At 52.9% G+C, this 23461-nt stretch overlaps 8 protein-coding genes across 8 annotated transcripts; 4 read left to right on the top strand and 4 right to left on the bottom strand.

The window, feature by feature from the left end:
* Positions 1–4349: 4349 nt before the first annotated feature.
* On the top strand, positions 4350–6729 carry ASPACDRAFT_79992 (putative C6 transcription factor). The gene is made up of 3 exons (XM_020205535.1): positions 4350–4376; positions 4429–5191; positions 5242–6729. Exons 2-3 carry the CDS (start codon positions 4437–4439, stop codon positions 6320–6322), a joined length of 1836 nt encoding a protein of 611 aa, XP_020054199.1. The 5' UTR covers positions 4350–4376; positions 4429–4436; the 3' UTR covers positions 6323–6729.
* Positions 6730–7726: 997 nt separating this feature from the next.
* ASPACDRAFT_45158 (uncharacterized protein) lies at positions 7727–9193 on the top strand (the record flags this gene model as incomplete). The annotated part of the gene is made up of 2 exons (XM_020201562.1): positions 7727–8381; positions 8514–9193. The coding sequence occupies 2 exons, from the start codon at positions 7727–7729 to the stop codon at positions 9191–9193; spliced, it is 1335 nt and encodes a 444-aa protein (XP_020054198.1).
* A 1020-nt stretch (positions 9194–10213) lies between these two features.
* ASPACDRAFT_45157 (MBL fold metallo-hydrolase) lies at positions 10214–11454 on the bottom strand (the record flags this gene model as incomplete). Its single annotated transcript, XM_020201561.1, has 2 exons — positions 10214–10595; positions 10913–11454. The coding sequence occupies 2 exons, from the start codon at positions 11452–11454 to the stop codon at positions 10214–10216; spliced, it is 924 nt and encodes a 307-aa protein (XP_020054197.1).
* Positions 11455–11959: 505 nt separating this feature from the next.
* Positions 11960–13020, top strand: ASPACDRAFT_45156 (putative 3-hydroxyacyl-CoA dehydrogenase; the record flags this gene model as incomplete). The annotated part of the gene is made up of 3 exons (XM_020201560.1): positions 11960–12029; positions 12099–12409; positions 12487–13020. 3 exons carry the CDS (start codon positions 11960–11962, stop codon positions 13018–13020), a joined length of 915 nt encoding a protein of 304 aa, XP_020054196.1.
* A 402-nt stretch (positions 13021–13422) lies between these two features.
* Positions 13423–14040, top strand: ASPACDRAFT_79990 (DUF4202 domain-containing protein). The gene has a single exon (XM_020205534.1). The coding sequence runs from the start codon at positions 13445–13447 to the stop codon at positions 14033–14035; it is 591 nt and encodes a 196-aa protein (XP_020054195.1). The 5' UTR covers positions 13423–13444; the 3' UTR covers positions 14036–14040.
* A 285-nt stretch (positions 14041–14325) lies between these two features.
* Positions 14326–15381, bottom strand: ASPACDRAFT_62126 (VIT1/CCC1 transporter family protein; the record flags this gene model as incomplete). The annotated part of the gene is made up of 3 exons (XM_020203760.1): positions 14326–14833; positions 14898–15243; positions 15315–15381. The coding sequence occupies 3 exons, from the start codon at positions 15379–15381 to the stop codon at positions 14326–14328; spliced, it is 921 nt and encodes a 306-aa protein (XP_020054194.1).
* Positions 15382–17083: 1702 nt separating this feature from the next.
* On the bottom strand, positions 17084–17844 carry ASPACDRAFT_122543 (uncharacterized protein). The gene has a single exon (XM_020196547.1). It carries the CDS (start codon positions 17547–17549, stop codon positions 17202–17204), a length of 348 nt encoding a protein of 115 aa, XP_020054193.1. The 5' UTR covers positions 17550–17844; the 3' UTR covers positions 17084–17201.
* A 2367-nt stretch (positions 17845–20211) lies between these two features.
* ASPACDRAFT_122542 (guanine nucleotide exchange factor VPS9) lies at positions 20212–23293 on the bottom strand. The gene is made up of 5 exons (XM_020196546.1): positions 21707–23293; positions 21581–21658; positions 21348–21523; positions 20632–21287; positions 20212–20577 (listed from the first exon to the last, which is right to left on the bottom strand). The coding sequence occupies exons 1-5, from the start codon at positions 23049–23051 to the stop codon at positions 20532–20534; spliced, it is 2301 nt and encodes a 766-aa protein (XP_020054192.1). The 5' UTR covers positions 23052–23293; the 3' UTR covers positions 20212–20531.
* Between the last annotated feature and the right edge of the window lie 168 nt (positions 23294–23461).

Raw genomic sequence — 23461 nt, 5'->3', positions numbered from 1 at the left:
ATGCATCCATTGATTTAACTTAAAAAACTTGAGATTTCTTGTTCCTTTTGCAATCTACTTGAAGCTACTTCACCGGGTTTACCTCCCTGATCAGTGAAGGTACCACCAAGAGAGACATAGCAGAGGCATTGAGTCAAATGAAGGTTATGGATCCCAATGATTGTGTAAGACCTAAGTCGAGAGTGGGGGAGCGCCATAAGGCTGAGAGCTGTATGTATCTAGACTAGACTTGCAAATCGTGAAGGAGTCGATGTACTCCGTAGGTCGTACTGTACTGCAGCAGTGGACTCGTACAGGTGTGGTTTGAGTCGACAAGGTAGAATTCCAGTTTATCAGATTGGGGGGGCTCCACTGGAGTTCGGCGGTCCGCATCACCCTGACGTCACGTCACCCCCTCCGGTCTTTTCTCGAGTCTGGACCAACTACAGTTAAGCTGTTGGCAGTATAGCAGAGCTACTGGGTATACAGTCTTCCTGCCTGCCGAATTATTGAGTACAACAATATCATAATACTGTTGTTCCTTTCCAGCACTAGGCACCAGCAAATCTTTTACTCCTTCTAATCCTCTTACCACAGTCAAGCGCTTCAGCACAAATCACGGTCGCAGAAGACATTATGTTCTAGAATCCCTAAGGCTGTCTACTAGGTAACATGTACGTACGGGGTACCGTGCTTAAATATATATCCACCATGATCTCACTGCATTGATCAGCTTCACGCGGGAGGGAATTACTGGTAAGGGGGGTATCCTGCCTAGACTGCAGCTGAAGATCATGCTTTGTTGTATGGAGCGGGTAACTCCTCGAAGCGAGGAATATCTATCGGCTATTATATTAATTTAAATTTGGCCCGGATTGACTAGATGTGCGGTGGCCGAACGGTGAGTGCGACAAACTTGCTATAAATATCAAGAATAATGAGGTAAAGTGCCTGCAAGTAAGTGCTTCCAGTATTCCTTTCTTTTGTAGCCATTTTCTAATAGTTGCCAGTAGAGAAAGAGCAGTGTACTCGCGAAAAGTGGAAAAGTGGGAAGATGGTCGGATAGTTACGACTCAAGAGGCCGGGAGAGAAGTACCTTGCCTAGTACCGGGTAGTTCCAGCCTAAAGGATCCTAGCAGTGATCCTAGTCAATTGTTAGACTAGCCTGAAGGCCCGCGCCCGCGCCGGCGAACAGAGGTTCCTACCTATTTGAGGACTAGGTACTATACGTGTACGCATGGCTACTAGAGTAGAAGTAGCCTGAGGCCAGACAATGGCAGACAGAAAATCTACTCATCACTGGGTTTTACAGCAAGGACTCCCCATCTGGTTAACTTACTCATACCCTACTTACTAAGGTACTCAGTACTACTCGGTAACTAAGTGATGTCGCGATAACTGTGCTGAAAGATTGTTTGAGAAATGATTGGCAGACATATAATCTCTAGGTGAAATTGGCTCCTGCTCACGCCCCTCTTGGTCCAGTCGCGAGCCCCACCGTCTCCCCCCACGCATCCAAACGTTTTCACCCTTTTCCTACGGCCGGAGCATCCACACTACCATACATACATGATACCGTACACGGGTGGACTGACTAGAAAACCCTTCGGCTACTTTTGGTGATGCCATTTCAGCTGATTCAAAAACAGCCACCGTAGGTTGCATAACGGCATCACGGAGCCAACGGTCCGAATCATGGATCATGCTGCCATGCATGACCTTGAATCGAGAAAAGCTTCGGTTTTCCCTACCAGTTAGGAGCCCTGGTTCTTGTTAGGTCGGAACTAGTGATCTTTGCGATGCGACACGTCTCGGCACTTTGACCACTTGAGGGAAGGGCAATCCTCACTGATCCCTGCTCCTGATCTCTTTATCCGAAACACGAGGGCCAACCGAATCTGAACGCAAGCCAAAGATGAAAAATTTTCTGGATGAGATCTCAAAAGGAGTACTCGAGTACACAATGATCGGGCTTGGAAGAGAAAAGGGTGAATGCGAAGAATTCGATTGGTGCGCTGAATTTAGCCACACCTCGATGGCGAGCTCTACCAAGGGAAGACCTCCGATTACGGTTGGGAAGGGCTTTGGTGGACATGGTGAAATTGTGGACCCATGGGACAAGCTAAGAACGGATCGTTGTGGTCTTTGACCATTCTAGTAGTGTCCCAGGATCCAGTGATGTTGCAAACTGTGGCAACCGACTGACTACTACTCATTCGATTTCACCTTCTTTCTTCCGTGCAAAAGCCGAGCGAGGAAGGACAAGATACAGTCCCGTGAGTGGAAGGGGTTGCCTCAATGTCCTCACACCTGTGTCACGTACAGGACTCTGCACTGCACATATGGGTTATGGGACAGAGCAAGAGAGGCGTGTCCTTGGAATGCTGGACAAACCGGCCTGCTGCATTCCCTGCAAGGCTGGACTGAACTGGACAGGACAAACGACGGCTTGGGCATCGGACTATTTCGCAACCGAGCTCGAGCAGATAAGCTGAGGCCCAGTGGGTGAATGATTTGGCTCAGGTACTGATCGATAACACGAAACCCTCTGCGATGAGTTTGTTTTAGGGTAGAATGCCGATAGAATAGTGGATGTAAGTTTGGATAGTCGCGTAAAGACTCCCAGTTTGCAATCGCTGAGCCTCGAATTTGCCCCAGACTCTCTCGATCTATTGGAGTCGAAACAGCCCAATTCAAGATCTTTGCGGATAGGGCTTACAATTCGTCTGGTGACTGCCGGGACCTACTGTTGATATATGCACTAACCTAGAGACTGGTTGGGCTCTAGCACATAATTAGAGTAAGTACAGTAATGCGTAGTTGTCGATAATCTATTGTCATTCGTCACTGCAGATGTACAGACATCCTTGCATTGAATGCTTGAGCGTCAGGCCCCAATAATCATCATCATCTGCATAAGCGGCGAGTGTGGTTCGCCGTATTTCACTCTCACCCCCCACCCTTAGGTCCCTCCCTAACCTTTGGGAGCCTCCGAACTCTGAAGGGTAAATTACGACAATTGGGGGGGGGCTCTGGCTTAGCGTGCCGTAGATCCAAGCGGGAGGTGGACCGACCGAGGCCTTTCATTGACTTCAGTTCCGCCTCTATTCCACTTTCCCATCATTCCCCCCTCCCCATCATCCCCTCTTCAACAACTCCTCCTCCTGCTACCTACTCCTCTGTATTTGCCCCATCCCACCTGTTCACCCAGAAAACTAGTCTGCATATTCTCCCTCATTTCCTTATGATCGCCAATATGGACTCCATTATCGACTTATCGTGATAGTGGCTTACATAACATTCCACATTCAGCACAAGTTCCCCCTTGCTTTCCGTCCTCTTCTCATACACTCGGCCCCCCCCAGGTACATCGCCGCCGCCTACCTACCCTTTGCCGTTGGGCCCACGTCGGTACGAACCCTGAACATGTCGAACGTGCTGCCTCGTCAGGTGTCCTATCATTATCTCAAAAACATCTGTGCCTGATGTCCTGGCCTTATTTCCTTCCCCCTCTTTAATCATCATTACCTTGAAAAAATAATCCCGGGGCCACATGCAACTTTCATGGCATGTCCCATTGACGATACGATACACCTTGGTTAGCATTGTGATCTCTGGATCAACCCATTCTTAGGGGCATCTACCACCAACACCAACATGGCGGCGCAATCATCCTCGAATTCTCGCCCTCACTTTACCAACCCATGGAAGGAAGCACCATCCACGGCTGTGGAGCCTTCCAATCAAACTCCCGATGGCCGCATCGCGCATACATTGACCGCTTGCACCCGGTGCAGACAAGTGCGTGTTTTCCCCCGCTCAACCGCCACCCCTACTCTGCGCGATTATCTTGCCTTCGAGAGCAATAGCATAAATTCCCCGCTAATTCCTTTAATAGCGGAAATCCAGGTGCGACCCAGGAATACCGAGATGCGCGCCATGCGAGCGCAGCAATGCGAAGTGCGTATATTACGATTCGGCCCGTAAATGCACCATATCGAGGACCTACATTGTATCGCTTCGCGAAAAAGCTCGCAGGCTCGAGAATGAACTTGCTGAGCTTGAAAAAGAGTTCAAGCATGCCGCAGATGCCGAACTCATGGTGCGGGGAGCCGGTCGCATCAGGTTCAAGGAGAATGACGAGTCGAGGTACTTGGGGCCATCTAGTGGCATCGCCATGACGCGATTGGTCATGGAGATGGCCAAGCAAAATACAGACTCGAAGAGTATCAAGGATGTCGTTCCCGAATTGACCGCACAGGAGATCAAGCATGCTTTCGCAGCCGAGAGCTCCAAGCCGACCTCTAAAGTTTATCCCATGATTAGCTCAGAACCTCAAACCAAACTACCCCCCAAGCACAGAACCTACCGTTTGATTGATGTCTTTTCTGTGAAGGGTATGACCCGACTACGTGACTCCTCTTGGACTTTGGTTGACCTGCTCTTTAGCACAAGCTATGCTACCCACGCTACACGAACCAACATTCCGTAAAGACGTTGAAGAGGTTTTCAATGGGTCTGACGACCCGTGTCAGAATTTTCAATTACGAATAGTGATAGCGATTAGCATGCAAAAAATGAGCCCGGTTTATGCCGGGTTAGCGGACAGTTATTATCTTGCTGCGCTGCCATACCTTGAGGCATCACTCAGACGAAGGGATCTCCGTTCTTTGCAATGCCTGGCGCTAATAGCACAGTACTCGATGTTGACCCCCACGAGGACCGCCGCTTATTGGGTTGTTGGAATGGCCGTGAAGCTATGTCAGGACCTTGGACTTACCGATGAAGCGACTATCACCAGGTCGTCGGATGGCAAGCTCCTGGATCCCTTGGAAATAGACATGCGGAGGAGGCTGTTTTGGATCGTCATATCCATGGAGTATGGTCTCTCGCATAGTCTAGGACGACCCAGCTGTTACTCCGTCTGCCACGATCATATCAACGTCAAATTCTTCGAACCAGTAGAAGATCACAACATCACGCGCGAAGGAATACGACCAGGGGCCAGAATCATTTTACCCAAATGCATAGCAATACACTTCTTCAAGATGCGACTTCTTCAGGCGGAGATCCGACGCATTCTATATCTCAACAAGCGCGACACACCGAACAACGACCAGGATCCATGGTTCACGCAGATGATCAGGAAGATCGACGACTGGGTAGCAACCTGCCCCAAGAACGATGGAGGCAGCGGTCTCAGTGAGAAATGGTCAGCTCAATTCATCATCCTGTCCCTTCCTTGCGGCTGACATTTTCTAGGTTCCATGGTCGTCGGAACACAATGATTGTGTTCCTCTATCGACCATCACCTCAAGTACCCGAGCCTTCGGTTGACGCTGCGCGCAAATGCTATGAAGCGTCCGTTTTCAATGTCGCCATGCACAAGGAGCAGGTCGCTACCGGCTCTGTTGATTTGACATGGATCTTTACACAGTCGCTTTTTATGGCCCTAAACACCATACTCTGGTCCCTTTCCTACCCCGATATCCGGAGAGAACACCCGATCGACGAAGTGAAAGGCCACCTCAACGTAGCATTGGAAGTCATCGTACATGCAGCGAAGCGGTGGCCTGGAGTTGAATCCGCATTGGTATTATACAAGAGCTTGGTGGCAGCTTGCCTTAGAGCCTACGCTACTCAAGAATCTTTCGTGGTACACTCGCCATCTAACCATGCGACCCCATCCTCACAAGAAGTTGCGACACCACCGTCTGTTGCAAGTCCGGCAAGCACCTCCACATCTCTCCTTTCACACAATCTTCGAGCCGGCAACTCGTCCATTCCCGACACGAGTACTTCTCCTGGTACATATTCTCGGGGCCCTTCGGCAGACCCATCCTTCCCTTATCCCCACGTGCCATCCACTGGATCGTCCTCGATCATGCCGATTGTGGAGCCAATGAAAGCAACCCACATATCGTCTTGGGATAGCCAGTTTACTCCCTCCCTTGTCTCATCCTCCTCACAGGCCTCCTTCAGCCCGCTTTCATACAGAACTGCCTCATATGCAGATATGACATTCGACCCATCGACTCCCTACAACAATATGCCATCTATTGTCCCTGGCCTGCCCGGATGGGATCCCGGCTTCAGCATGGCGTCCACAAGTGCAGGTCATCTGGCCTATGTCGATGCCACTGTGGATCCGATGAACTGGACTGACACGATCGGCGATCAATACTCCCAGTATTTCAACGGGGCGTACCCTGTCCCCTCCTGGCGAGAACGAACGCTCAGCCACCAGGAGCAATTAGAACTCATGGAGACGCTAGAGGATAATATTCCAGATGTCTCTGCTCAACGACTGGTTCAGGCGTCAGCCACATTTTACCAGTCGTAATCTTCGTGATCTACGGGGTTCGTTTTGTTCCCAGGAATGGCTATATTTTCCCTTCGCGTACCCACAGACCTGGATAATTGTGGGTGTGGGAACTCATTGTTTAATGTGGTTGCTATTTTTGCGTGGCATTTCTTCTTGTCTTTGTCATTCAATATACCCATGGGAAGCCAATGGGCTTCGTCTCTGGTGTTTGGAGCAACGCTTTTGCCAGCACTACTTCAGGAAACAAAAGATTCTTTATCATGCTGAAAATTTGGCATTGTTCTAGGCTGGTTGCACTGTGGAGATGCACGGTGGCGGTTCTTCTGTGTCTAGCGAACTAAAGTGCGGAGGCACTTGTTTGTAATAAATGACCCTCACTCATCTAAGAACGGTTTCCTGAAGGAAATTCGCCACTGCATGATAGGAGGGGGAAATGATCTGACAGTGTAGTATGAGATGTGTCTTGAGCTGATAAAAGAAGTTCATGGAAAAGGGCGACGGAAGCAACTCAGTAGTAATATCGGCTTATCGTTGAAGAGAAGCAGTCCTCATCTCCATGTTTTGTAGATGGGTTGAGGCAACTCGAGTCTCCTGCATTAAGTACAGTATTGTTACTCCGAGAGGAGAGGAGGGGGTGAATTCTCGGCCCGTTACACTTGGATTGTAACATATGGTACTGTATCGGTATCGGCTGAGTATTAGTCCCAGTACCAGTACCAACGCAGTACGGGCCCTGGGCGTCTGGAAGTTACTAGTTCCGCGGAAGTAAGCCTGAAAGGGAAGAATTGCTGCAGTTCCAGTTGCAGCCCTGAGCGGTAACTTGGTAACTTGGTAACTTGGTAACCTGGTAACTTGGTAACTTGGTAATGTGGTAACTTACGGAGTCGCAGCAGTCGAGAAAATGAGGGCGCAGATCACGTGCCCGCCGTCATTCAACATCTCGCCGTCCGTTTCTCCTCCAGTTGCGGATCAAAGGGCTTCTTCCCTTCCCCCATCGCCTTTCTTCATTACACCCACCCCCCCCGACTGTTTTTACCACCGCATACCAACACACCACCGGCCGCTCTCCCATCATACGCTTGATCACTGCTTTCATTCGTGGAGTTCGCTTCTCGCCCACCATCACCACGGTTCTCCTCGATTCATTGGAATGCGTGACTACTAGACGGTCGTGGAACGTCTTGCTCGGCCCGCTTGAGCGCACCTCGACCGGCATAATCTGCCAACCTCCCCCCCTCTCCCCCTCCTCTGTCCTCCACCCTGGACCCCTGGACGGTCGACCTTAGATCCACCGAAATCAGACTCTGAGTTCCGATTATTATCATCGATATACACCTACCTCAGCCGATTTCGAGCCGCGGGCTGCTCGGGCTTTGGCCGACCTCCTCCTTCTCTCTCTCACCCTTCTCTTCCCGCACTCCCATGTCGGATCGCGCCTCCTCGGCATCATTTCGAGTAGGACCTCCTTCACCAGCATCTCCCGCTCCCGAGTCTCTCAAGGAGACTCCACAACACCCAACGATCTCCTCCGATCAGATTCCTCAGACCCCGACATCACCTCCGTTGATGTCGGTAAGCGCTCATAATTATGCCACCCACTTCGTACCCTCGCAAACCTCACCTAGCCAGGCGACCTCACAACCCACCAGTCTTTCATCCCCTCCGTCCTCTGCTCCGATGTCTACCCAGCCATCACAACAGCCGGTGGTAGGCGGGTCGGCAAACTCGTTCCCTACCCCCGCCAGCAGCGTGAGCGGACATATACCCGGCACGACCTCGTTTGACGAACCCGATGCTCCAGCTAAGTCAATGGGGTCAGGACCCTCAGAAGGAGGCGTAGTCCCTGCTGGTGGCGCGTTTGCGACCGCCCAAAGGGCTGAACACAGACGGACAGATCACGACCGGCAGCCAGGAGGAGATTCGGAGGGCGCAGTCCGTGATTATGCTGCCACGGGACTACCCGTTCACGGTGATGCGATGGACATTGACAGAGAGGTGCCAGGCTCGTCTGATGGTAGTATGAGCCTTGAGTCGTTGCAACACGATTTTTCCTCGGCATTTCATCTCTGCAAAAGCTGTAAGAGTCTCCCCCAGTCCAGTCCCTAATCAGGCTGTTGCCGCTGCAGTTCATAATGCCATTTGTCCCTGCAATTGTTCATCGTTGAGAATTGAAATTGGTTAACACAAGTGGCTTTCATGAATCCCACAGCCTACACTGCGACTGGTCCGGATCCGTCCCTGGATTTGATTTCCTTGTACGGGCTAGGCCCCGTTGCAAAATCCGTCGCCCGAATGGATCCGGTGACAGGAGAGAAGATCAATCGGCTGCGGAAGTCCTACGAAGGCAAGCTCAAGGGGCTGGGACTTGCGGGCCGGAATAAACCTGTGAAGCATGAGCCTGGCGCACCCGGCGGACTGATACAGATGACGATGTGGCCCGAAGAGGAATGGCAGAACCAGAAGGTGTTTGGCAAGGAGATCAAGGTGGCTGATATGGACTCTGCGTTGCACGCGCTCCAATTGAAGGCTATGAAAATGGAGCCCGGTGCGGTCCCCAACAGCGAACAATGGGAAGATGTTTTGGGTCACGAAAAACCGTCCAAGCATGCTGGCGGCGGCGGTGATACTGGCAAGAAGGCCGTTGCACCTCCGAATGGAGCTCGAATGCAAGCGAATGGGACTCCTGGGCCGGGTGTCTCAGACGCGGAACGGAGTCGACCCAGTCGGGGGCGCAAACGGCACTACGACGACAATAGCTTCGTCGGATACGGCGAAGGCTACGCAGATGACGATGATGACGGTGCATTTTACTCGGCTAGTGATGGCATGGGAAAGAAGAAACGGAAGAAGGTAGGGCCTTCGGATGATGATGGTGCTTTGGGCTTTTAACATACTAATTGCTTTTCTCTTCACTGCATAAAGGACCACGTTTCGAAGATATCTACCCCTCTGCCTGACCGCGGTGGAAGTTACGGGGTAGGTATGTTTGGGATTGGGGCCAGATAAAACGGGCAGCAGCAGCGAGCGACACAGCAGCAAGCTTGTCGGGATGGCAACAAAAGCACCATTGGCTTGTTCGCAATTTTTTCTCTTTTGTTTCCTCTCTGCTTCACATGCATCGTTTCGAAATCCTCTTTTAAAGGCGAGGGACCGGTGAGGGCTTCCAGAACGGGGCCCGTCATGTCAGATTCGATGTGTCTGACCGTCCCCCGAGACTCTATCATTTCTCCGTACATTTTTGCATCACGGTGCTGGATATACCCGGCTTTAACAATGGGACGGCGTTGAAGGAGTCATTTGAATTTATCAGTTGCGGAAATGGTTGCTTATTTGACCTTTACTTTCTATTCTTCGCTGTTTCTATGCTATGTCTCTTTTCACCTTCGAATGGCCAGTGGCTCCCCCCATCCAAAGCTGTAATGACACAGTTGCGCTGGCACTCTTTGTTGCACTAATTGGTTTGTTGGCCATCTCGATTCCACTTTCATGCGTCTTTTTGGATCTGTTATTCTGATATCTTTCACCGAGGCCTTTGAAGCTGTAACCCGAAGACAGCCGTTGACAGCGACTCAAGGCCGGATTGTACTTTCATCTTGCGTTACGGGTCGGGGAGTGTGCTCTCGCCACGGATGATGTGTTGACTGACCGTGCAGGTCGTCTTTTTTCTCTTTTCTGCTTGGCAGTCTGCTTAGGCATTTATTTACCCATGAATGCCGTGATACATTACTTACTACTATTAGATGGATAGGAATGAATAGGGATGGAATGGAATATACTGGTGCACAGTGGTGATTTTGGCTGAGTAGCCAACTGTTACAGTAGAACAACTGAAGGCTTGTAGAGATTTCAAACTGATGCATGTAAACCCTCTTGCCCCCATCCCCCCCCCACCCATTAGAGCCGATTTATTTATTTGAACCAATACCCACACAACCCCTCCACCGTCCTCCCGCCCAAATCCTGACACCGATTCTCCTCCCACACCGTCCCGCCCTCCCCGAACTGATTCGCCAGGTGGCCCAAAAAGAACTCCAGGTTCTCGCGGCACTGCGGGAACTCGTCCCGGAAGAAGTCGTACAGCTCCTGCACGCCCGGCTGGGTGGCCGCGTACGTCACCTTCTCGGCGAACACGTCCAAGTACCGCCGGGTGTGGGCCAGGTCCGCGGCGCAGTCCAGCGACCAGCCTTCCTCCAAATGACCGGGGATGAGCTTGGTGGGTTCGAGCAGGGCGAGCAGGTCGAGGGTCTTGCGCCAGCTTTCGAGGAGGGCGGGGGTTTCGAGTTCTTCGACCCTTTATTTTGTTTGTTGGTTAGTTGGGTAGTGGGTGATGGGGAGTTTCAAGGGTGTGTTGGTTGGGGGAGGGTTGTGGGAAGGTCGATATAGTTCCTCCCGGCGAGCGGGGGGGCACGGATGTGAGATCGGCAGATATAGTGGCAAGGTCCGAGGTAGGATTGTACTGTGTAAGTTACAGTCCAGCCAGCCCCATACTGTTCTCTAACGCACCCCCGAAGGAACCTAGGTTCTCGGCAGTGCAAACAAGAAAAAAGGCATCATCATCGCGCTATGCAGATCAAAAACAAAGGCAGAAAAATGAAATAGAAAACCTACCAAACATGCGTACTCCTCCCGTAAATCGTATCCCCACAGACGACCGTCCGCTCCTTGGGCAACCAAAACACCGTATGATCGACCGCGTCGCCCTGCAGCGGTCCCAGCAGAACAATCGGACTCTCGGGCGCCGCCTCCATCAGGAAAAAGCTGAAGGGGAAGGGCTCGGGCTTCCGGGGTGTGGCCGGCACGTTCTCCGCGCCCATCACGGAGGGCCAGTAAGCCACCTTCTCGGCGTACTCGCGCTCGATCCCGGCGAGGACGTAAGGGGCAGCGTAGAACTTGGCGGCCGGGTAGGCGTCGAGGATGGGGTTGGCGGAGAAGAAGTGGTCCGGGTGGTGGTGGGTGACGAAGATGGCTTTGAGGTCGGCACCCCCCGCGGCGGAAGTGGTTTTTTGGATCCAGCGGAGGACGGAGTGGGCGTCGGGGAGCAGGAATGGGGGGTCGATGAGGACGGCGGCTCCGGTGGTTGGGTCGGTGATTAAGGTGGTGATGCTTGAGAGGCCTTTGGTGGAGGCGATGTGGTGGTGGGTTTCGAGCATTTTGTTTTTGTTATGTAGAGAGGGTGTGGAGTAGATGGTAGGTTAGTGAAAAGGTGAAGAAGGAAGCTGTAGTAAAGGAAGTTTGTACTTCAAGGTCCACGAAACATCCTTCCCCAACACCGCACTGTCTCTCTTTAAGTGTTACCCCTCGTCTCCAGTGTATATCCGGATTCCCGGGACCGGCTGATGATTTCAAGGAAGTATACGTCGTACGGTACATACTCCGTGATCTCAGTGGATTCTTCAGCGATTCAGCTGCAGGGGCCGAGCTCGGGAAACCCGCCTGTCATATCGCAACCCCGGGCTCGGCTTCCCCACAGATGACGATGAACACATGCAGATCCAATTCGTATCCCGAACCAGACTTTGCGCGCATCATCTGCACAGCGACAACCAAGGAAGACAAAGTATAATGCGACGATTGACGCAGGATAAAGAATTAAAAGCCTGCCAATGCCCTCCCCGACACTAAGAATGAGCTACACACCCGGCAGTTTCAAAGACAATGGCCCGTTTTCGCCCGGAGAGTAGCCTCACCGCAGATTCATTGCGGGACAAAGTCATTTTGATCACGGGTGCGCCCTTCTCCGGAGCTGAGCACCGGAAATATTATCCAAGGCGGGCGCTAACCCAATCATCACCAGGAGGGGCAAATGGCATCGGCGCGAGTCTGGTGGAATACAGCTGCAAGCACGGTGCCTACGTCTGCGTTGGTGACGTCGCTGTCGCAGCTGGTGCGAACCTCGTCGAGCGCGTCTGCGCTGCATCGTCTTCGTCCACCCCTTCAAGAGCGATATTCCAAGAGACCGACGTGACCGACTACCAGTCCATTCTCGATCTATTCGACACCGCTTACAAGACCTACGGCCGGATCGACCACGTCGTCGCTGGGGCGGGAGTCCTCGAGATCGGAAACTGGTTCGATCCTGATCTGACGCTAGAGACCCTGCGAGAGGTGAGAAAAGACGCAGACTGCCTGCTCCCAGATTAGCTTGCGCTGACACGAAACAAAAAAAAAATAATAACGCACAGACCCCTTCTACAACCGTCCTCAACGTCAACCTTCTCGGGACCCTCTATGTGGCTCGTATCGCTGCCGTGTATCTACGCCAGAACCGACCGTCGCACACTGACCGCTCCCTCACGCTCATCTCCTCCGTCGCGGGCTTCAAGGAGACCCCGGGGATGTTCCTCTACCAGGCGACCAAGCACGGAGTCCTGGGGCTGATGCGCTCGCTGCGGCCGTATCTCCCCGCCCCGGAGCATCAGCTGCGCGTGAATGCCGTTTGTCCGTGGATGACAGATACAGAGATGGTGAAGAACCTCCAGGAAGGCTGGAAGCAGGCGCAGCTACCGGTGAACTCTCCGTTGAGTGTGGCAGTCATCGTAGCGGGCTTGGTAGCGGACCCGACCATTAATGGGAAGTCGATCTACGTCGAGGGAGGACGGGGGTGGGAAATCGAGGACAATCTCGATCGCCTGGAGCCGGAGTGGCTGGGCGCGGAGCCATCGCGGTCATTGGCGAGGGGACAGGAGTTTTTAGCGCTTGGGAGTAAGTGGCAGTAAGCTTGATATAACGGGCCACTAGAGGAGTACGAATAAGTTTTAAATAAGAACCAAGCTCTATGTAACAGTACAGCTGAACCCCTCGCCTTGGAAAGTACTGTACAGATAATTCACGATTATCGATAAGGACAAAGCCCGCCGGTGTGTGTTATCGATAGCAGATAAAGTCGCAAAACCCACAGACCCGAGATCGGCCCAATCCCGTCCCCGGCATTTGATTATCAGAAATACTTAGATAGGCTCAGGGCACCTGCATCTGCTTCTGCTTCCCGTTCCTCCTCCCCCCCCACCCACCACCACCACCACCACTACATTACCAACCCACCGCTCGCCAGTCAATCGTTACACCCACCTTTTAAACAACGAAACCCCCAACCCTTCAAAACGAATCCATTCAAAAAGGCAATCAGCAACCAAGGAAAAGATGGACCCCCTTGCCCGCGCCCTACAAGCCATCGACGCCCTCCACAGCGCCGACCCCACCACAGACCCCACGACCGGCACCCCCAACGAACTACACTACGCCCAGCGCATGACCGCCTGGCTGGACCGCCACACCCCCAACCCGTCTTCGGCCCTCCAACTCGCCATCCGCGCCCAACACCTCAAACGCTGGGAGGTGCCGCGCGCGACCTACCCGGCAGGCAAAGCGGGGTACTACGCGTGGCGGACGGGACTGGCGCGCCGGCAAGCGGAGATGGCGGTGCAGGTGTGCGTGGCGAGCGGGATCGCGGAGGCCGAGGCGCAGCGCGTCGGGCAGCTGATCCGGAAGGAAGGGCTGAAGGGGAAAGAGGTGGATGCTGAGGCGCAGGTGCTGGAGGATGTGGCGTGCCTTGTGTTTTTGGAGGAGCAGTTGGAGGGGTTCCAGGATGGGTATGAGGAGGAGAAGGTCGTGGCGATCTTGCGCAAGACGTGGGGGAAGATGTCGGAGCGCGGGAGGGGGTTGGCGTTGACGGAGGTCAGGTTGGGGGAGAGAGGGAGGGAGTTGGTTGGGTTGGCGTTGGGGGATTCTTAGATTGCAAAGGGGGGGTGAGGGGGTATGGGGATGAGAGGGAAGGGTGGTTGTGGTTGTTGACTTATATTGTTTGGAGTGTGGAGAAGGAGATTGGTCCATGAAGAATATGTGAGATTTTCATTATTATGTTGTATGGAAGCATTAACGCCGGCTCTATATCCGTGGTATCTATATATTTGTACATGTCATTATGGCGTGAGTGAACTTTTTGGTGGTCGAAGACAAGGTCGAGAGGGTCGAGAGGAAGGTTGGCGTTGGCCAGACGGGTCGCAAAGAAATCTTCGGGCTGGTTATACATCCCCCGCGTCGATCAGTCGGACCAGAGCAATGGCTGCCCCCGCCGCCACACCGCCCACAAACACCATCTGCACTCCGCCCTTGAGACCGGCGACGATGTTGTCGCGTCCGGTCCAGCCGCGCACGACACACGTCTTGATGTACCCGAAGGCCAGGAGCGTGACGGCCATGACGCCAATGCTCATGTACAGCGCGAGGATGACCTGGTTGACGAAGAAGTACGGGATGAGCGGGATGAAGCCGCCGACGAAGTAGCCCAGCGCAAGCGTGATCGCCGAGATCCAGGCCTGGTTGCAGTCGGGCTGGGACTCCTTGTGGTGGAAGCTGATGAGGAACTCCAGGAGACGCTCCTCCGAGGCGTGCAGCGAGTGGCTGATCTCGGAAATGACTTCGGCGGGGAGACGGTACGACGAGAAGATGGAGTGGACAATAGCGGTGGTTTCGGCGGGCGAGGAGGCAATCAGCTCCTTGGCTTCGCGGACGGTGGCTTCGTATGACTCACTGCGATAACTGTTAATGAGTGTTTTGAAAGGTTGAAGCATGGCAGGCAAAGGAACCAACTTACGCTTCACTCTTGGCTCCAACGTAACCGCCCAGTCCCATGGAGATGGCACCAGCGGTCAGCTCGGCCAAGCCACCCAGCACGACCACCTTGGTGTTTCCGAGGGCAGAAAGGCCCGCGCTCAGGGCAAACGGCACGGTCAATCCATCCGACAGTCCCAGAATCGCATCGGAGACAATGCGGGGGTTGATGCGCGACCGAGAGCTGGTGCTGGTGCTGGTGCTGGTGCTGGTGCTGTCCACATCCGAGACGGGGGATTCAGGGCGGAAAGTGTCGTAGGAGCGTTGAGCCTCCAAGTCGCGGTTGACATAGATCTCATCGGCTTCGGAGTTGGACAACAACGGCTTGACTGAAAGTATAGTTATGTTAGCTGATGCTTTTAGGGCTGGAGGCCAAAGTCAGGACAAGTGGGGCACGAACCGAATGGGCTGGAAGCTTTTTGCTGACTTCCGGGGAAGAGCTTTTGTTTGATGAAAAGAAGAGCCATGATGGGATGGAGAGATTGTGTTTTGGTTGATGGTATAGAATGGAAGGATTTCAGGATTCGACAATGGGATGGTTTGTCGGTGTTGGTTGGCCTGAGGCCTGACGTCAGGACTGGACCGGCGGAAAAAGCGAGGCCGGGATGATTCTAGACCTTCGCTACAATTCCGGTAAGGCTGGAAAAGAGGAAGTTGAGGTCGTCACGAAGAACTGCGGAAGAAGAAGAGCGAACGATTCTGGAAGGCTTCTTTTTTGACTTGATCTTCTCACGAGTACCCCTCATCTCGTCTGAAGAGGAGTCCTTCCATATATTTATAGGGACCCCCTTTGGATCCTCTTAGAAAACAACTTTTTGTTCTTTACGTGGGAAGGCCCTTCCAGGCTGCCTGGTTGTCCACCAATGAGGGAGTGGATAATGGTCAGCGGGCGAAGATCATCCGCGGACCGCGCTCGATTTGCTTCGGCGTTAACCCAATACCCCGAGACTGATTGGTGAAACACCGCTGTTGATGACATTTTCCAGTCTGCTGAGTGGTCAGTGCCAGCTGCTGCAGACCACCAACTCGCTCGGACTTGGCTAATCGATACCTCTTGCAGGTAGGGGGGTGGGAATTTCCCGAGAGGGGGTCAACCACTGCTGCAGCCATACAACCGAAGAAGGAGCTTGTCGAGAATCCCGCACCGCATCGGACACGGCTCGCCGCCTCACTTGAGTGTTGGGGGACACTATGAGACTTCCTGAGCGGGGTTCGTGTCAGGTTCACTGGCGTCATGGTCGCGTTACAGCGTCTTGCCCGATGCTGTCTCATCTCCGGCCCTGAGATTATCTGGATCAGCTCAAGCTTCAGTGAACAACATCATCCCATTGTTCAACAGCTTCTCTGTCATGGTTGACATCATGATCGAGCTTGCGACATCATAGCACAGCCGCAGCACAAGGCCCCAGTGCAGACCACGCTGTCTGAACTACAGGCATAGCATCTGCGCCGTAACTACGACGGCGCAAATGCGCTGGTGCTTCCCATTCGGCGAAGGCTACCTGTTTAGGTTTTTTTCTCGCAAGCTCCCCACGTCCCGGCATATTATGCGGATATTGCCCGGTCTCGGACACAGGCCGTAAGCTCGCCCCAGACGGCCCATGATCTACTTATCGATAGTGGCAGCTCTCCAACAGAGTTGGAGACACGCTAGCAATTTTTCCAATGCAGGGAGTTTCTGTTATACTATTTTTTTCCAGCACCATGGAGCACTGACTTTGCCAAGGGATATTAGTTCGACATTAAGGGAAGTATATCCACCTGGTCTCCCTCAGGTTACGAGTCAAGAATGAGACCTGAATACGTACCGGTCTTGGCTAGACGGCTTCGAATCTTGAGGACTATTGTTCAGATGCTTGTTTCTCAGAGACTTCTTTAAGTTTGGCGTGGGGACACCTGCTGAAGACACGAGGCCTCTCTCGACTCAATTTATGGTCCATCGACTACTACCCCTGTCATTTTCTTCCTTGCTGTACTGGCTGGGCAGGCAAGCTATGTCTCGTGGAGGTGTAGAGCTTCGATACAGAACAGATCCTCTGTCCCAACAAAGGGAAGCCGGCTGAGACCTTCCACGGCTACCTGCGATATAACGATCCATATTGCCCGAGGCAGAAGCAGACAACGAGGCAGATCGAAGCAACGATGTCACGAAGCGGGATCTCGCTATGGAAAAAAAAAAAAAAAAAAAAAACTAAAAAAAAAAACCCTCAACTCATTTACCAACGCAACACGCAGAGCAAATTGCTCAACGCATACCTCCTTTACTGGACAAGACCAAACAAGCACTTCAAAGAGCGTTCATCACGCCCATCACTGCAGCGACACCAATCACCCCAGGTCCCAGTCCAGTCGGTGCAGGTGCAGGTACACCACCACGGGATTTCGCATGACGCACACCAGCGGCCGAATATGCCGTGGAGAAGAAGTGCTTCACATCCGCACGCAGAGCGCTATACCACTCAGGGCGGAGACCGTCTCGTATCTCGCTAAAGATCGACGCCCGGGCTGCTGGGTCAGCTATCTGGGAAAGATAGGATGTTGGGAGTGCGGTCCTGCGCACCGACTCAACAGATGTAGGAATCTGAATCTCCCGGATCGTAATGGTCTGCGTGGCTCTGTGAATTGTGATTGGCATCATCTCCCAGTCAGTACAACATGATGGCAGGAACAACGTACAGATTGGGCCTGGGCTCACGGAGGCCTGATTGTGGCAGTGGTTCGTCGCTTTGGTCTGGCGAGGCAGTTGCTGTGCTCTGAAGTATGAGGGCGAAAAGAACAAGACCGGTACAACTATGCATTTCTGTTGACGGAAATATGATGCTCGCGTATCTACGTCAGCAGCAGGTGAGGGCTTACATAGCTAAAGTCTCTATAGATAACTTTATGATGTGTAGAGTAGATATATCAATTGCAACTGGCACGTTTGCGAATAAAAACTCCGAACAGACGGCATGCCTGTATGCAGGTTGCCGACGCTCGAGTCACTTCTAAGGGCTTGTCCTGCGTTTGGAGCGGCGGTAGAGGAGTCTCCTGTGTTTCTTTAGTCGAACCTCAAGCATCGAATAACAAATGCAGGCTCGATTGACAGAAGAACAATTCCAGGAATCGGTTCAAACACTGCTTCCCTACATTCGCTAGACATTATTTCTTCCTGGTGGTCGGACACAATGAATCTCTAAGAATATGTTAAGTGATAGGTGGGATTTTATGCATTAGTTACATTACGGTGAAAATTCCCTACGCAGTCACATATGTCGAGACTATAGATGCGAGTTGATATGTAGACGGCTCGAAGCCGAGCTCATGGACGCTGGAGCGGATGAGGAGCCAGACCTGCTAGCCTGTAGCTGTCCCACCCACTTCCCGGCACCACGGAGGAGTATCTATTCTCCTTCTTGCTTCTTGTTGTACTGTACTCTGGACTCTGTTGCCCTGGCCGTGCTCCCCCGCTACCAAACCGCCTGCTGGACCGTCAATCTCAGAGATTGCTAGTCTGCTAATGCTAACCCACTTACAATCACCATTATCCAGGGAAGCAGACAGACCCTGAAACATGCGCAACAAGCGGGGAGAATGCAACCCTCGAGGGACCTCTTCCCCAACCAACAGACCATTCTAGCGCACTGCGCGTAGACCAAACCTCCTTCAACCCTCCAGCACAAGCAACCACTCTCAATCAACCTTACCCCTCCCCAAACAGCACAACCCAGTTCTCACACCTAGATTACCATCTACAGTCAAACCAGAGGTAAGCCCTGTGCCTCCGCAAATTCTGCCCTCCCGCACCGCCCAGACTACCAACCAATCAAACCTTTCCCTGCTACCCGTCCTTCCCATATAGCCCAATGTAATCATGAACCTGTGCCTTCGGGCATTTGGTCAATTTGAAACGATACAGAGAAGATTAGCATGGCCCCTGCACTAAGGATGACACGCTCAATCAAAGAGAAGCTACCAGTTTTTTTTTGCATCTTTCTCAGACCTCTTTTCGAGGTAGGGGTGTCATGTCCTCTGCATAAGTGGATGGTTGGCGGGGGTTCGAATCGGGTGGTGAGCTTTCTTTTGCAAGTCCTTTTTTGTGGTAGGGGGCGTGGTGAAGGAGATGCGCTGTGATAACTAACCTATTTCACGCCACTGTGGGTTTAGTTTACTATGTGCAACTACGGTGTTCTACGAAGAGGATTTGTGCTTGTTGCATGCATTCCAGAAAAGGAGCAGGAATGACGAGACTTGTTGAGGTATTGTATCACGCATGGTATGTTCACAGGTAGATAGATATACACAGACATTCATCCCATCAGGTAGGTAGATTATGGTGCTGCCGCTGGGGCTGCTTGGTCAGATCAAGCACCGCCCTCGCGCTTCGCGTACTCCTCCTCCATTCGCTCTTCGTATAACCGGTCGGCTTCCTCTTTGCTCAGTGGTCTGTCGTTGTCGGAGTGCGAAGGGTTCGACGAGGAGAAGCTTGGGTTTGTGGTGTTGGTGGACGAGGATGTGGTAGGGTTGTTCTCGGTGGCGGGGGAGGACTGGGTGGTCTCGTCGAGGGCGGGAGGGATTGGGATAGGCATTTTAGATGGTTGGTTGGCGTGCGGATAAATCGCGAGGTGTGTAAGGTAGGTAGGATAGTGGTTGAGGTAGGAGAGACAATTAAGCAGGCAATGAAGTTGAGATTGTTTGTTTGGTTGGCGACAGGTTGGGAGCAGGATGACAGCATATATACGGGGCGACAGACGGGTGGCGATTCAACGTCATCGGGATGGCATGGACCACGGAGTGGCTAGCTGAGCTCGGCGACCGAAGCTACAAGTTCTCGAGGGACAACACCCAAGCCCACTCACTACCGGAGTAACAAACACCTGTGTTTACTCGAAGCCAACTCCTACAGAGACAAAGCTACAACCTCTTCTCCACCCTCGAGCCACTGGCTCGAGATCTGATGAAAAGGAAAAAGGGTTCTCTCAAGAGAGAAGAGTGCCAAAGAATACGCCTGTCAATGACCCGAAGGCCGTTGAACAGACTGTTCCGCCGCGCTGTGCAATGCAGGGACCAATCTGTGGTGAACCGCCTTCTTGATCGCAGTCACCCAAACAAGGTAAGTATGAAGAAAAGAAAGAAGAAAAAGTGTAAAAGGGGGGTGGGCGGACGCGGCTTATATACACGGCTCGGTGGGGACCGAGCGCGCGCTAGTCGGAAGCGAGACTCTGTGGTTGAATACTATTGGTGGAGAGGCAAGTCATGTGATTTACATGCTTCCCTGGGCTCATTCCCCGCGGCCTAAGGCTCAAGCTGCTGCATTGGGAAGAAAGGGGTGGGCTCACTGTACTCCGTAGGAGAAAATCGGAGGACCCGAGGCTCTTGGTTTATCTAAAGATGGACTTAAAGGCTAAAGCTCGATGTATGTACGGACTAGTATTCGCAGCATGATTGCTATTGCTCAAGCAGTCTCGATATCGACTTGAATGTTCTATAGCTAAGGCCATTCCCGACAGCATTGCCATATTATGTGCATGTAGCTCAGGTGGTCAAGTACACATAGCTGCAGCAGGAGCTCCTTTCATGCACTGGCGCCTCCAACTACCTGCTTATCCTCTATCACTCATAGATGTCAACTTCCTTTTCACTCTGCACTGAGGGCGAGACACGCATCAACAGCCAGCCCGACCCTATTGCTAGTGTCAGCTCGAGAATAGCTCAGCGAAACTGCTGATGTAACTTACCGGCCCTCCTTCATCTTGACAACATCGTCAATCACGTCACGGTCAAGATTGGGAAACATATTCGACAACGTCTCCACCACATTGTTGTGCTCAGCACGTTGTATCCTACGGGCCTCGGCGTCCTCGGCGCTAGCCTGACGAGCGGCGGCATCCTGAGAATCGAGAGCTCTCGTCGACTGTGGCGGCATGGCACTACGTGGTCGTTCACCCGATCGTCGTCCCTCGCTGCTGTTACGAGGCGGCTGGTATATATTCGGTGTGAGTCGCGCGGGCGATCCTGACCGCGCAGGGCGATCTTGGGGTGAGTCTGGCTCGTCGGAGAAGAGCCTGCCGATGGTGGATAATGGTTTCTGAATGGTGCGCAGCAGCCCTGCTACAGGCGCTTGTTCTTCGTCACTGGGCTGTGGGGTGTCTCTCCGCCCGGGTGGGCGTGGAGCATCCATCGAGGCACGCGGCACTGAGGCTACTTGCGAGCTCTCCGCGGAACGCTCCATACATCTGCGCTCCAAGGACTTGCGCTCGCGTTCCATCGTCTCCGATTCGCGGTTCTGTTGAGCGATAGCCGAAACAGCAGCTTCAACGTTCCGCTCAAAGTCTTCATCACTCACTGTGAGACTTGTGCGGTCAAGGGTTTCGATAAATTGGATAGCTCCGGACTAGACATCAAGTCAGAATACGGCCGTAAAGAAGAAACGTGACAGACATGGTCGACTAACCAAGGATGATAGGTAATAACCGGCTTCGCCCCCGAGCTTCTCCTGGTTACGGAAGCGCAGAATGTATTGGATATTAGATACCAAATGCGCAGGGTTGGCCTGAAGCACCACATATATTAGGAGCGGAACGAACGAATCTGCCGACGTATCGGATCGCTTCGAGTTTCTTAGCAGGCCTGGAGTGACTGTCAATATTTTCCGTTCTTAACCCTGCGGATATGTTGTTCACCTACCGAAAATCACCTTGCAGCAGTTGAGTATGCAAATGACCTTATCGCGGGGTGCCCGGTAGCCGTTGATCTTTAGAAGTTCTGTACCTTGTAAGCAGTCACCCTGGGAAAGCAATCAACTACACCAACCTTGCTGGGCTAGGTTCAAGAAGCGCCGACCATGTGTGCTCACAGGTGGTATGTCCAGGTGCGCCTCTTGCACCCAACTATATATGCGCATTTTCTGAGCCAAGACTTCATCCCGCTCAATGTCCTCTTGGTGCTGTCCCCGCCTCCAAGGCCCATGATTCCTTTCCAGCTCTCTCCGCTTGCTTCTGCTCGCGCTTCTGGGAATCGTAGGCGGGCCAGGTATAGCCGGGGAGAATGTTTGAGAGTATAGTCGATTCATAACCAGCTTCTCCATACCTTCTTTGGCGTTGTCGAATTCACTGTCAGAGACACCGCGCCATACCTCGCACTGAGCCATCTTGTTGGTGATAAAGACTAAGAAGTCGCTGATGATCTTAACCTGCTCATGGACCATCCATTGTCTCTTGCCGAACTCGTTCAGAAAGGATCTTAGGAATTTGGCGACCGGGTCTGCCGTGCGATGCCGTAGTTGTTCCAGGAAGCGATGGAAATCGAACGGTTGATCAGATTCGGGTTCAGGGGGTGGAGGAATCGTCGAAGTGGATGACCGTCGGCTCAACCTTGCTTCCTCAGTGATGGAACTCTCACGTAGAGACCTGATGGACTGCTTCTCAGGCGAGGCGATCGAGGTCCCGGGTAGAGACATCTCCTCTGGACTCGCCTTGCTGTGTTCTAGGCTTGATTTGCGTGGCGGAAAATGACCCTGCCCACCGAAGAATTGTTCCGCCAGCTCCAGCCGGGGTGACATGATGGTTTCCTCCTTATCGGCATGTGCCGTGTCCTGAAACTGGTCGATGATACTTTGAATCTCTGACTGGGAATCGCTATCCTGGCCCCCACCTCCGCCGACTGTATCTTTCTTAATCCGTCCTTCAACATCGCCGGGAACCTCAGGTAATTCTTTGTTGGTCTTCTCAGAGAGGGCAATTGGAGGGGAGCGGGGGGACCCGGCAGATTGGGTCTTCGAAGTGAAATACGACTCGTCTTTAGCAGGAGGCGTGGGAGGTATGTCGGTGCCAGGGGTTGCGATAGGTTCGGGGGTCTTGGTAGTCACGATCGAAAGCCCCTGCAACTTCTCCGGAAGTGACTGCGGATTCTCGGCTGGCGTAGAGGGTGGATGCGGGGAACTAGCGGCGCTCTGCGCCTCGGGTTGAGGGTCTTGATTCATCTCGGTTGGTTTGGGATCCTCAGGTTGGGGAGAAATATCATCCTGACCCTGCGCCGTTGAATGGAGGCCGGTAGTAGTCACTTGAGGGTCACTGCGACTTTCTTCATCGAGAATGGGCTGATGGTGCTCCCCTTGGATAGGGGAAGCCGGCGACTCCGTGGGTTCTGTGGCAGACATAAGCTACCGGCATGCACGTCGACGTCAAGCAGGAATTTTAGAAAGAATGCGTTAGGTAGCAACACGGATCATCCTGGAGTGGGGGCATTCGGGGACGGAGTGAGCGTCGGAGCTGTCGCGCGGCAACTGACATCAGCCTCAACTGTTGAAGCAAAAGGAGAGGATCAGCTCGACTCAGTACTGTACATACATGCAGTCACCACTCTCAAGAGTAAGCAATCTCAAACCTGCAGAGCAAGCGCTTGCCTGGGGATGGGGATGAGGGGAAGATGAGCTCCGAGTCCCCGACAGCTCCGAGGATGTCAGCCCGCAATCAGCGGCGGGGGGGAGGATCATCATTGCCCCGACCTCCGCCGCCTTTCTGGCTGTGCTTTTCGCCATTTCTCCTTCGTCAACAACTCGCGGCTTGG

This window comes from Aspergillus aculeatus (assembly GCF_001890905.1).
Source record: "Aspergillus aculeatus ATCC 16872 unplaced genomic scaffold ASPACscaffold_12, whole genome shotgun sequence".
Lineage (NCBI taxonomy): Eukaryota > Fungi > Ascomycota > Eurotiomycetes > Eurotiales > Aspergillaceae > Aspergillus > Aspergillus aculeatus.
Note: the sequence above shows the minus strand (reverse complement) of the source record. Positions and strands in the feature narration are given on the sequence as shown.

Bases quoted from the DNA above. Each gene is read 5' to 3' on its own strand.
- ASPACDRAFT_79992 (XM_020205535.1), top strand. From the start codon at position 4,437: ATGCTACCCACGCTACACGAACCAACATTCCGTAAAGACGTTGAAGAG. The intron at 5,192-5,241 runs GTCAGCTCAATT...GACATTTTCTAG, and splicing joins AGCGGTCTCAGTGAGAAATG to GTTCCATGGTCGTCGGAACA.
- ASPACDRAFT_79990 (XM_020205534.1), top strand. From the start codon at position 13,445: ATGGACCCCCTTGCCCGCGCCCTACAAGCCATCGACGCCCTCCACAGC.
- ASPACDRAFT_122543 (XM_020196547.1), bottom strand. From the start codon at position 17,549: ATGCCAATCACAATTCACAGAGCCACGCAGACCATTACGATCCGGGAG.
- ASPACDRAFT_122542 (XM_020196546.1), bottom strand. From the start codon at position 23,051: ATGTCTGCCACAGAACCCACGGAGTCGCCGGCTTCCCCTATCCAAGGG. The intron at 21,659-21,706 runs GTTGGTGTAGTT...TACAAGGTACAG, and splicing joins CTTGAACCTAGCCCAGCAAG to AACTTCTAAAGATCAACGGC. The intron at 20,578-20,631 runs GTAAGTTACATC...CACTAGCAATAG, and splicing joins GTCAAGATGAAGGAGGGCCG to GGTCGGGCTGGCTGTTGATG.